The sequence below is a fragment of the Erithacus rubecula genome, assembly GCF_903797595.1.
Source record: "Erithacus rubecula genome assembly, contig: SUPER_Z_unloc_2, whole genome shotgun sequence".
Lineage (NCBI taxonomy): Eukaryota > Metazoa > Chordata > Aves > Passeriformes > Muscicapidae > Erithacus > Erithacus rubecula.
Genome location: NW_027635860.1, coordinates 5,313,737 through 5,327,268, shown reverse-complemented (window position 1 = coordinate 5,327,268; position 13,532 = coordinate 5,313,737). Strand labels below are relative to the sequence as shown.

At 34.5% G+C, this 13,532-nt stretch overlaps 1 protein-coding gene across 1 annotated transcript in view; it reads left to right on the top strand.

Annotated features, from left to right (window-relative positions):
* The window catches only part of LRRC2 (leucine rich repeat containing 2), a 73,046-nt gene extending 59,799 nt beyond the window's left edge, over window positions 1-13,247 (top strand). Inside the window, exons 5-8 of the mRNA XM_079331319.1 lie at window positions 6,769-6,914; window positions 9,034-9,189; window positions 10,912-11,048; window positions 12,254-13,247. Of these exons, the coding sequence (XP_079187445.1) occupies window positions 6,769-6,914; window positions 9,034-9,189; window positions 10,912-11,048; window positions 12,254-12,303 (489 nt within the window). The 3' untranslated portion in view covers window positions 12,304-13,247. The remainder of the gene's footprint in view (window positions 1-6,768; window positions 6,915-9,033; window positions 9,190-10,911; window positions 11,049-12,253) is intronic.
* Window positions 13,248-13,532: the final 285 nt, after the last annotated feature.

The window sequence follows — 13,532 nt, the reverse complement described above, 5'->3', positions numbered from 1 at the left end:
ATTGACAGTAGTTCTATCCAACCACTGTAAGTCCACATACCTTTGGTTAAAACAATTCTTGCTTATTTTGAATACAAGACCTGCTTGTAAGTCTTAAAATACAAGGTGCAGAGCTCCGTTATTAAGCTTAGACCTTCCTAATATCTTGCTAGATGTCCTTTTCTGCAGCTTAGAGAGTTATTCTAGCCAAGTGTTAATACACAGACCATTGTTCTATTTGTCCTTGTGTTCTACATCTCACAGAACTTTTCTGCTGATATGCCTTATGCTTTCCACTCTGAAGCCTGCTTTTTTGCAACTTTCCCAAGACCCTCTGATTTTAAGGATTCCCACAGCAAGAATCTTGTTCATGGCTGATTCTCTTTGACATTTCATGAAAGTCTTTTTTCCTTATGAGGCTGTCTTCTTGACCTGGTGTAGAACACAAACTGCTGTTGTTCCCAGGCACAGCTAAGCTATTATTAATCTAACTATAATTTCACCCAGCTAAGGTGAAATAATTTCATCATCAATCACCAAAATAGGGTGATTGCAACAAATTAGAACTACAGAACCACATTCTTACTTTTATTTCTATGATTTTCTTGCTCATTTTTCCTATTTATTTTGTGTCTGTCAGTATTGTATCATTACTTTGTCTCTTCTGATGATATTACCTCTTCAAACATCCCTGATAATATTTTCCTTTGAAGTGAATGGTTACTATTTTATCAATGTAAAACAAAATAGTCAATGTATTGCAATTCTTTATTTGAACAGTCATCTTTGTTTATAGCATATTTTTTTAAAGTTGCTACAGAACAAAATTTCCATGTATTTTGAATATTTTTCCCACACCCCATTTTAGAAAATAGTGATTTATTCTGGGTTTCAGAATGAGCTCAAATGAGCATACTCAGTTTTTTGAACCAGAAGGGTAAGCATTTTGTCGTTGTGGCAAACCAGAATCGTTGTACATGCTTAAATCATAATTAAGATGGCACCATGTGAATAGTATTTCTTCAATCACTATACATCTTGAAGCAGAAATGAAAACATTTTTGGCTTTATCTCTACTCTTTTGTGAGAGTAAGCAGTATTGATAATGTCTTAGTGAAGGGACAGAACATATCTTTAGGGACTCTTTTGGTAAGTTCAAAGACACTTTGTTTGTAAACATACTGGATAGATCAGCTAATGTCTGTATGCTACTGGCATTGCTCTTCTTCCTCTTCTAATGGTTTTAATTGAAACATATGAAGAGTGCACTCCCAAAGGGAGGTACTGGACCTATTTAAATTGATGAAAAATCTTTAACTGACTTTTGGTAGAACCTAAATGTTTTGGTAGAACCTTAGTTTACAAGTTTTGAAAATTTGAGTATGAGATGACTTAGTGATGGCAAAGCTCAATACTAAATGCAGACTATGTCTAGCTGCAGCATCAAAGCTATGGAAATTTAACGTAAGTAATCAATATAAATTTATTTTTTTGAGACACAAGACTTGTTTTAGCTTTAGCCCAGGATATCATTAATTGAGTACTTAATTATGTACATGTGACTCTTCTGTTGGCTTGGAACAACTCCTATACTTAGATTTAAGCACACAACCCACATTCTTAGGGATTTTGATTGTATGTCGACAGTCCTGCCCTTATTTTTATGTGATTCTTCATTTGCCTGTGAATGATCAATACCTGATACTTTCGTGGACATTACATGTGTTGCATATATTGTGTATTTTGAGCTAATGAAAGATTTGTGCATACAAAAAACCTACTTTAACAATAAGAAAAGTCCCTTTCCATGAAATTCTAAGGCTAAGATTATCTTAGCTGTATTTATTCTATTAGACACTAAACTTTAGTTATTTGACTCATGAAAGGGGACAATGTTAAACTTCCAAGTAAATTGTTTGGCATAAGGATTGTGGTGTCTGTTGGTGGATGAACTCTACAAAAGGTTTAGGATTTTAGCATTGAAAAATCAGAATGATGCCATCATGGTGAATGGTATCTTTCACTTAGGTTTCTTATGTAAAGCTTACCAAAACATCACAATCCAATCAGCAAGAATGCTTCTGCCCCAATTAAGGTGTAACAGCACCATATACTGATGGCAACAACACAGATTTTATTTTACCATCAATGTGAGGTAGAAAGAAAGAAATAGAAAAGGCAGAGGGGGGAGAGAGATATAAAGTAGAAGATATTTTCCTCCACTGAATCCAGTAGTGGCCCATGGGTCCTTAATAACCCTGGGCTTCTTGGTAGTGGTGTTCCTAAGGCCTTTCAAAACCCTTCACTATTTATAGTTTTAGCAAACAAAGGAATTAATGCTCATTGCTCTCTTATTCTGTTGGTCATATGATTACCTCACTTCTCATGACAATAAGTCCACACCCTCAGTTGTTCTCTTCTTTTGGGTTGGTGGGTTTCTTGGGTTGGTGAGCTGTGAGTCAGTGCTGTGATGTCCCCCTGCAGGAATTACCTTTTAGGCAGATGGAGATGATTTCAGCACAGTTGCAGAGCTGGCTTTCCTTGAGGCCCATAAATTCTGCATTCTTTGTGGTCATTATCAGTGACAGATTCCTCTCCCCATGCTTTGTTAACCTCCCCCATGAGACAACACTCAGACAATGGCACCACATTTATCTTACCTCATCTCAAGCTCCTGATGTGGTGGCTTAATTTACTGCCCATGTTCTAGATATCCACAGAAGCATCTTCAGAGGGGTTTTAGTGATTGTGGATGCTATGCATACATAGCTTGGGGTGAGCTTTGTTTGCCTGGTGATAAGCATATGAGCAGTGGCTTCTTTACGCATGTACCATAGTGTGAAATTTTTTCTGGATGCATTATCCAGGATGTACTATTGAGATCTTACCTCCACCAGGCCTGGAATTAGTGCCATCCTGTCACTCCATTATGTGCTTATGTCTTTCATCTCATGGCAAAGTCCTTCTCCTTAACCCTGGCCTTAACAGACAACTGTGCTGTTTACAGCATTGCACAAGATGCAACCAAATGAAGTGCTGCTGGATTTCACGTATTTTTGGGCTTCACAAGGTTTTATCACAAAACACATAAAATTAGTACTCTGTTTCTAACCCATTGGATTGGCGGTTGAATGCCTTTGCCTTACCAAGTTTAAGAGTCCAGTTTAGGAGTCTGATGATGAACTGTGCTATAAATATACAACTATATCTTCATGAAAGGTATCCTCTGCCTCTAAAGATTCTTTTACTTAGTTTCTGTAATGGATGCTTTTATCCATGAATGTCAGTGAGATTATACAAGAGGTTACAAAGAAAAGACAGGCGCTTGGTTTGAAGTCATGATATCTAAGTGCACAACTATAAAGTTTGCTCCTAGGGTGGTTCTTTTTCATATATATCCTATTGTGTTCAGCAGGTTTATAATGAGTGTCAATTTATGTGAAACAGTATATATGACAGCTCATACTACTGAAGTGGTAAAAGTTTCCTCTGACTTCATGTCTGAAATTTCTGGGCAGAAATGCATTTGTAATGCATGGATAGACATTTCTAGGTTAATCTTTTGCATGTCTTATGTATTGACTTTCATGGGTTTCAGTTTCTGTTATTTACATGTCAATGAAAAATATGGTATTTAGCACAATGTTACACCTTTTAATATGATGATGCTGAGCAACAGGCAATTCATGGTAAATAAGCATGTGATCTATAACCAAATCCCTTTCACAGCAAAAAAGCAGAAGAAAAATAAAAACACAGCCATTAATAAAGTAATAATTCCATCCCAGACATGTTGTCCTTTTTTTCAACTGAGGGTTTAACTGGCAGAAAGGAAAAGAAGTAGTGGGCCTCTACAATGTAATTTGGATTAATTCTGAGAACAAAATTACGAAGATATCGTGCATTTTGTCAAAGAAAAATGACAAAAATGATTAAACAGAAGTACCACAATAAGTCTGTCCAGGTAGCTAGACTATTAAATATGGCTATTTTTTTTTTAGATATAACTTTCATAAAGCCTCTAAAGTGATTGATTCAAAGTCATGTCATAAGGAAAAATAGTAGAAATCAACATCAAACAAAAATGAATGATAACTTAAAAATTATATGAGAGCCATGCTTGTTTGAAAATGAAATGTAAAAGGCACAAAAATCTATCAGTCCTTTAAGAAGAAATAAAATATAGAGTGGTTTCTTTAGTAAATATAATATGCAGCTGCCATAATTTCTAATGCATCATCTGTCACAGGCATTTTTTTGTAACATATCATGAAGATATAAAATTAAAAACTCCATTAGGTTTCAAGATACTCTAGAAAATGGACAGCTTTGTTAAATATTACCTTAAAAGTACAACTACTGGGGGCTTGCAGCATATGCAATGTAACCATGGCTCCAAATGTTCTGTAGCATGCTGAACCAAAATTTGTATCGATAGAGTAGATGGCCTTATGTTTCGCTTGGACATTTTTATGGGAAACTCCTGAAAATGTTTATTTTAATCTAATCAAGTATTAAAGTATTAAACCAATCTATATACCATACTATTTGAAAAATGCAAGAAACAGCTATATTTCTTAAAAAGGTAATATTGCTATGTTAGATTGCTTGTAATATTTAATTCAATATAGCACTTTCTGGGAAGACTAGTTGAGTAAATATAAATTTACCATCTAATCTTAGTGTTACCAAGTTGTTTTAGTGTGACAGGTGACTGCATGTAAAAGCAAAGTGTTTAGGAACTTAAGTGAATAGTAAAGAAAGTGTATTGTAACATATATCAGCTATTCTGCATTTATAGGACAGATCTGTTCTTCTCTGGGGATGGTTTGAGAATATTTTGGGGGGCATTTAAGCCCCTGAGATCTTGCAGAGTTTTTGGGAGGAGAATTTGTTGAAATACATGTATCAAAGTTTTAGCAAGTTATTCTGAGTTTAGAGAAACTTTAAATGTTTGCTTGGGATTTGAAATTGTGAAGATAATTTGAAATGACAAAGTTATTGCAGTATAAAGATAGTTCCACTTATTTTCTTTACTGTCTTGTGGCTACAATCTAGAAGACTAGCTGTGCTTTTGTTCGATGAGAGATTCTGCTTTTCTGGAAAAAAGATACAGTATCTGGAAAATTTACAGAATATGAGTGAATTGCTTTTATTCAGTCCCCAAAATGATAAAATGGTTGGAAAGTAAAATGTGTCACAATAAAATGTGTTTGCCTGCTCTGAATCTGTAATGGGACATATCAATGGTGATATCCAGGACTGTTTTAAGATAGTGGGGGGAGGTTTTGAAATTATAGTTTGACTTCAGGAACTCTGGACCTCTCTTATGTTTTTGAAAGACAAACTTCATTGTGTAGTAATTTGTAACAGGATAGCTCCAGTAAATCTCCCTGAAAATGTTTTTCAAGATATGAGATTTTGCAGCGTATGAAGTAATAACTAGAAAAAAAGTAACAGCAGACAAATAAAGCTCACAAAACCCCAAACCAAACTAGAATGCACATCCTATCAAAACAAAAACCCTAAAACACAAAACCAAAAAAAACCCCAAACAAACAAAAACAAAACAAAACAACAACAAAAAACAAAACAAAAAACCCACAAAAAATCATAATCAAAAACTCTCTAAAGAAACTAGCTCAAACTAGCTTTAAACAGCAAGGGTTAAATTAAGGTGAAAGTCTGGCAGTATTGCAATCAGAAGGAGCTTGGATAGATAATATAAAAAAATTCCAGGTCCTAATTCTTAAAAATTAAAAAATAATTGTCAAGGATTCAGAATGTATTTTATTACTTTATCATTTTTTCATATTTTGTCCTTCACATGTGCTCTGCTCACCTTGGAAGTGGAAAATGTGTTTGGTTTGAGGTTTTTTTCTATATTCTAAGGTACCCTCAGGCAAAGACCACAGAAATTTTTTTGCTACATTTTTTCTGTGTCGTGATCTGTAGAACATGATAGCGATGGTGACTGATGATTAGAATCTCAGAAATAAAATTTTGATTCTAAAATACTTTTTCGTTAACATTTATGCTTTGACATTCACTTTAGCTAGCTGCACGGTTGTATGAACACTGGTAGAGTGTGTAATTGATTCACTACACAGAGAGCTCTATTCAACACATTAATTTCTTTAACAGTTATTTTACATTTGTACTTAATCTTCATTGCATTTAGTATTACTTTAAAATATAATTACTTTGAAAATAATTCCAATAAAAATACCTAGTGAACTTTATTTTAGATTCACTTTGCAGTATGGAAGATGTGTTTTTAAAGATCTTTGAAAAATTTTGTACCAAATTATCTGTTGTCTTAAATTGATAGCTTCATTTTCTTATCATGCCCTAGTGTTACACTCTCAGTGCATGGTAGAGTTATAGTGAAGAGAATCTTTGTAATTTTGATAGGAGTTTTTAAATTTCTGATTTTGAGAATGGTAACCTGGTATCTATTAGTTATAAAAATTGTCTTTTGTTACCTCAGAACCAACTAATTTTCTGGTTCCAGACTTGTCATCTAAACCTGTAGGTTTTTAAAGAATAAAAATTTCATTCAATCTCCTGATGTTTTTAGAAAGGTGATGAACAATTTGGGAAATAGATATTTCTGAATTACTTTTTTATAAAATGATGACTAAAAGACAAGGCTGGAAAAATGGTTGAGTAAAAAATAATGAATTCTTATCTTTCTAAGTGCTTTTAGAGGAATAAAAATGGCTGATGAATGAAATGTCTTCTTGTATTTGCAAAAAGTAACTAAAATAAAGCACTACTTCTTTCTAGCTAAGTAACCTGAAACAACTCACATTTATGGATGTGTCAGCAAACAAGTTCCATTCTATCCCAATTTGTGTACTCCGGATGTCTAATTTGCAGTGGTTGGATATTAGCAGCAACAGCCTGAAAGATCTCCCGGAAGACATAGACAGGTATTTTATGTTTTAATGCAATGACAGGTATAGGAATGCTTAAATGAATTTAGATAGTAACAAGCTTCCAAGGAATGCTGTTGATGGAAAGTCACATTTGGAAATGTATCAGGTATTTTTGCATGCAAATATTTTGTTATTATTGAGGGACTGGGTCCGAGAACAAAAACTAATTTTACTAGCTCATTGATAGCAGTCAGTTAACAAAATATATTTTTTGCTGCTTTCATAATAATTTGTCATAGTATTTAGACATGTTTTTTTGGGAAGTTCACCAGATAAACTCTGCCCCAGTTACAGCAAAGGGGATTCACCATATGGAAGTGGCAGCATTAACTCACTGGAGGGTGGATGGGGAGGAGGAAAAGGTGAACTAAAGCATATTTAGGTTACTCAAAGAGCCTGAAAATCTTTGTGAATAGAGAAGAAAAATATTGGCAAGACTCAAAATATTGGTAACCCCACTGACAATTTTCCCTTCTGCTCTGAGGTATATATGAATGTGTGCACATATACTTACTCTCCTAGTTTAGGTAACCACTTTCAACTAGTTTTTAAAAAAAGTCATGCTAATCTTTTTAATGGGACTTGCTAGCCTGAGAAAGTACTTTTCTTATCCCTGAGCTTATCTATTCATTCTGGAGTGCTACGATGACTTGGTTTACAAAACTTGACCTACCTAGCCTTCAGGGAAAAATCCCAAACATATTAATTAAATTTTATAAAAAAAATATTCAGGATTATTTTTTTTTTCTGAGAATAGAAATCTCTGAGGCAGAAAAAACTTAGCAGAAAACGTATTCACTCCTAACTTTTGCAAGGCCTTTTTTGCTGGGCAAAAAGACTTTTCTGGGACATTGTATAATCACAGATTATTCTGACAGCAGCGCTGGTCTTAACTTGTGTTAGTAATTCACAACAGAAAACATAAACTTGTCATTTTTTTTCTGGGCATCTTACCAGAGATTTAACTAACTTCGAAGAGTTTCTCAGAGACCATTCTTCTTTTAGGGAAGGATACCCTCTCAACTTAAAGAACTTTTTTCCCTCTAACCTCTATTTCTTTGTCATCAAATTATTCACTTTCTGCATTTAGTCTTCTCCATTTTGTTGCTAGATTTGATGCTAGAATATCATAATCAGACTCCAAAAATAATGGTTTTCTTTGTTTCAGTTTGGGTTCGTATGCATACAGAGGCCTAAAAAATGTCAGGATATCCCCACATCAGTAAATGTATACTCTCATTCAGACTCATTATTTCAATGCCTGTGGTGTCAGGGAACCTCAGTGAATTAACATTGTATGTAATACCATTACAATAGTCTATGATTAAAAAAGATGTGTTGATGGTAAACTGAAGTCTTACTTAATATTTGTACCTGAATTCAAACAAACCACATGAGCCTGATCAGCATAACCTTCCAACAGCATTTTAGGAGTGAACCCTTCCAGTTAAATAAGACAAATTTGTTTCATCAATTTACTATACTTTTTGTCTTGTACCTAATACAAGGAATAAAGGCAAAGACACAAATTTCTATTGCATTAGGAAAAACCAGGGGAAACAAAAGTTCCTCCACAAAACACTGTCATTAAATTGATTTCATTAGGACAACTTGCAAGAGCTTTTTGATGAGGAGCTGGTCCTTCTCTTGCTCCCCACAGAATTAATTACTAGTGAAAAACAATACATGGAGATGCACTGCCTACCACAGACAAACCTAATTCATAGAAACCAGCATATGGGCAAAGGTGTGAGCTGGTGGCCTCTATTTTTCATTAGTTGCAGGATGCACATGGTGAGGCTTTATATCATGTTCTGTCAGCATTTTCTGTATGAAAGCACAGTAATTTTTTCTAACCTTTTATCTTGAGCGTGCTTCTGATTGCTTGTCAGAGGTATGCCATTACTACTGTGATGCTGAAACAGTACTGGAGATTTCCATTAAAGTTGATGAAATTTCATGAAAGTAGTGTATGAGTGACTTTTTAAAAAGACAAAGATGTTGCATGCAATTGGTCCTATTATACACAAGATTAAGTCAGTATTACTATCTTGGATAGATGTTTGTTTGAAACAAATATTTTATGTCATCTCTATCTTTGACATCTTTACAGGTTAGATGAATTGCAGACACTTCTCCTACAGAAAAACAAGTTGACTTATCTTCCACGAGCTCTTGTCAATATGCCAAAGCTCAGTTTGCTAGTTGTCAGTGGTGATGATCTGGTTGAGATACCCACAGCCATTTGTGAATCAACCACAGGTTTAAAGTAAGTAAAAGTGAGAGAGAAAGGGAAATACTCTTAAGAAGATAAGGTAAGATACGCTCAGGAGAAATGCTTTCACCAGCATCAGTTTCCACAAATTCTGATCCAATTTTTATCAGAGTGTTAAAGGAGACGCTGCATCTATATGTCTAAACTGCTATTTGGGTAGGCTGGGTCATAGTAGCTCCAATTCTGGAGCTGCAAAACGATGTTTCAGAGTGGGAACAGTAAACTGGAAGCTAATTGCTGATAAACTCAGTGCTGACAAAAGCATCTTGCTGGGAAAGGAAAATATGGCTAGTAAAATGTTAAATGAGGCCACATGCATTTCTTTGCTATGAAATACCACCTTACTGCTGCATGCAGGATAAGAATAAAAGTCCTTTTAGTCTGCAATTACAGAGATACTGCATTTCTGCAGCCAATGTTCACCTTTTGATTATGGAATCATTTCAGGCTCTCTACTGGGTCTAGCTCAGGGTGGCGTTAGCTGTGGATGGAATTACTTTTCTTCTCTTAGAGCTATTCTTTGCACTGGTAGCTAGAAAGGTGTTGATAACACATTTAGCATTTACTGAACAGTGGTGGCACAGCATCAATGCTGTCTCTCCAGCCCTCCCTCCCCTTAAGAAAGCACTGCAGGCAGAGGGTGAGCTGGAGGTTGGGAGGGCACACAGCCAAAACAGTTGACCCCAATTGTCCAAAGGGACATTTCATGCCATATAGTAGCATGCTCACATATAGAGCTAAAAGAAAGGAGACGTGTGGTGGATCATGTGTTAACTGAAGTTTTTATCTTCCAAAGAAGCCCACTACATATCCTGAGCTCTGCTCCCCCAGGAAGTGGCTAGGTGTTACCTGTTGAGAAGTAGAAAGTAATTTTTTTGCTTTGCTTTGCCTTTTTTCCTATGCATAGGTTTTACTTTTCTTGTTAAGCTCATCTACAATTTTTCATCTGCTATTCTCCCTTGTCTAGTCGAGGAGAGAGGCAGAGAGAGGTGCTTTATGGGCATCTGGGACAAACAAGTTAGCTGATCACAAGCTCACAGCAATTAATCAGATTTTTTGAAAGCCATATGATTTGTTGGAATATTTATTCTTCTGAAAGCAACAAATTTTAATTTTTTTTCTCCTCCTTGGAGTGAAAATCAGAGATTTTCAGAATGCTATGCACTTACTTGAACATTGTATAAGCTGTTTATGTAACCACCTGGTTTTTCACCTGCAAAGTATAGCTTTATGAAATTTGCAATTACAAAGTAATTCGTGCCCTGTCATGTTTTGTAAAAGACAAGTAATGTAATAACCAAAAATGGGAGGCATATATTGTCAGCTTAATGATTCTGGCAAAACTCCAGATTGCTAGGCAATATTCCTAGGATGGACTCCATATTGCTCTTTAACAAATGGGGAAATTACAGTGTAGTTGGTCAGAAGTTCTGTAATAAAGAACTATACCTGTTATTGCAAAGAATGATTAATGTGGATAGATGGATAAAATATAAACCTGATAATTTTAATATGCAAAGTGGATTATAGAGAAAGTTCCATTTGAAATCTGTATTTCTAACAATAGATGTATGCTAACTATGCCATAATGCAAAATTGAGTTGATGTTGTTCACACTTCTGCTTCTAGTCAGGTAGAAATTTCTAAAGCATCATTCATGATGGCCAGTGATGTTCAGATGCCTATACATGTATTTGTGGGTTAATCTCGCTCTAGATTTGTAAGTCTCAAGGACAGTCCGGTTGAAACAATTGTATGTGAAGACACTGAAGAAATTATAGAAAATGAACGTGAACGTGAGCAAGTTGAGAAAGAGTTTATGAAAGCATACATTGAAGACCTGAGGGAAAGGGGTATGTGTAAATGTGCAGTGAGCTCTCTGCTATCTTGGAAATAAATGCAGACATACATTATGAACATTCATTTATAAGAGGACAAGTAACATACCCTTAAACTGTAGTTGTCTCTTGTGGTATTAAATAAGACTAACAGTGAAATGCCAAATCTGCTTTTTTAAAAGTTTGTACCCTAATTAAGACTCTTGGTATTGAACAAATATATAAAAAATTAATTGTGTTTGTATGTGCCTGAACCTTAATTGATGGATGATATACACAAAGAATATTCTCGTTCTCTAGATTTACTTACTTACTTCTCTTAGGGTTATTATTAGTGATTTTGAATTCCTTAAGAAGTCCTTCTTCTCCTCAAAAAGAAGCACAGTGTATATATGAAAGCCTCATTGTATTCAGAGAATATTCTTTGACAATATTATCTGCTTCAAGGTACTAACTATTCAACCACTATACAATTGTAGTAGAATACCTTCCTTCATCTTTATTATACAGCACCTCAAACTTTACATTTTACTTCATGTTGCTATTCCATTTTATATTTACCATCATTGAGAAATTCTCGCTCTTGAGCATGCTTTAATAAGATTTGTTAAGAAAAAGGGGGAAGATTCTTGCGTGACAGAATATCCCATAAACTCATTTTAATGCCTATGATAGTTTGTGTGTAGAAAGGAACTTTTGTGGAATGAATCTTACAGATTTTCACTCCTTGCATTGAATTTAAGTAGCTCATGGTCCTACAACCTGTTAAAAGATAAATACAAGTAAAGGCCACAGGGTGTGGCTTCATGATACTTTTCATGCTGTTAACACCTATAAGCTGTGCATATATTAAGAGTAGGACAGCTTTATGTTCTTTTGGGGCAAAGCAGCTCAGGGACACAGTTTTCTTCCTTCCTAGATAGAACTTACCTCCCTGCTTTTTATGAAGAGTTTGGATCATGAATCATTTTTGTATTTCCTGATTCTAAACTTTCGTGCTACAGATAATGCCAATACCTGCTTTTGAAAAAGGGACTGTAGAAGGAATGTCTTCTATAAAACATGAACCAGCAGAATTTCTGAAAGATAGCACAGAGATCATTTGTAGAGTACCTTTGAAACAAGACTAAACCAAGCTGTTTCTAGCTAAAGGCCCCATTTATTTGTGCTGGATTACATAGCTAAAGTCTGAGATTTATTCTTTTTTTCTCTTTTTGCAGAGTCTACTCCTTCCTACACTACAAAAGTAATGCTCAGTCTCCAGCTCTGAAGATTAAAAATCTCTATATCTCTACTGAACATCTGAATAACTCTCTTTTTATCCACCTGAATAGTAAACACATGAAAATATAGATGGCCAGAATGACATCAAAATCATAGTGAATTATTTATTTGTTTCTGTAGTTTTTTCAAATAACTACAGATAAAACAAGGAGCAGTAGAACTTCATAAGATGATGTTTCACATTTTTAGTCAACATGTTTATTTTCAAGTTCAGAGGAATAGCCACTAATTTGCATGTACACCTGCTGAAAGTAAATATGCACTGCAATTAAGTATACACAAGCGTAACTGAAGGGTGAAAACATTGTATGTTGTAGTTGAAACAGTGAAACACAAAACATGCTCTTAGGAAGAGATTTTATTTTATAAAAGGGGATCGACTTATTTAGAAAATGAATGTAATCTGTTGTTTCCTTAAGACCAAACACACATATAGGTATTTGCAATATTCAAAATAGAAGACACCCGTAATTTGCATTTGCATTCTATTCTGCAAGAAAATTGTCCTTGGACTTTTCAGTTTAGATAAGTTTCAACAACTTTACACATAGAAACAGTAGCAGCTCTCATTTTTTTCCAAGCATATTTTAAGCTTTTACTTGTTTGCAAATTCAAGTACCAATGTGATTGAAATTTCTGTGCTAACCAGTCTTATATTATAATAGCATGCTAAGATTTTAAGGCACTAAGTGGTGTCAACTAATACTATCAGCAAAATGATGATGCAGATCTTCTATCAATGGTTTCAGATCACAGGATTTTGTGGACATTTCGAATTTTCCAAGTTGTATAAGAATGAGTTTGCTGGTAAAACATTATTTTGCTTGTTATTTAATAATCTGTTTATGTACAATTATTTAAGTGTAGAGTTTCAGAAACCTAGTTTACATGTACTTTTTGTTTAATAAAGCAATCTTTTTAATTTAAAAAGACTTGAGACTTTGAGAATTGAGACTCAAATTAGACTCAAATTATAGAATTTAAATGGTTCTAAACTTATGAGTTCAGTTAGGTGAGACAGTATTTACATCTTTTTTTTTTGTTATGGATGAGCTATTTTCTGTTTTGTGCAGTAGAATGTCACTTAATTAGCCATATTTGAAAAGTAATGAAGAATATGCTCCTCAGGCTTCTGTATAGAAAAGTAAATTTAATTGTTTTCTTTTCTTTTTGACATTCTAGCATTCAAACCTTTAAAAGAAAAAAAAGAAATAG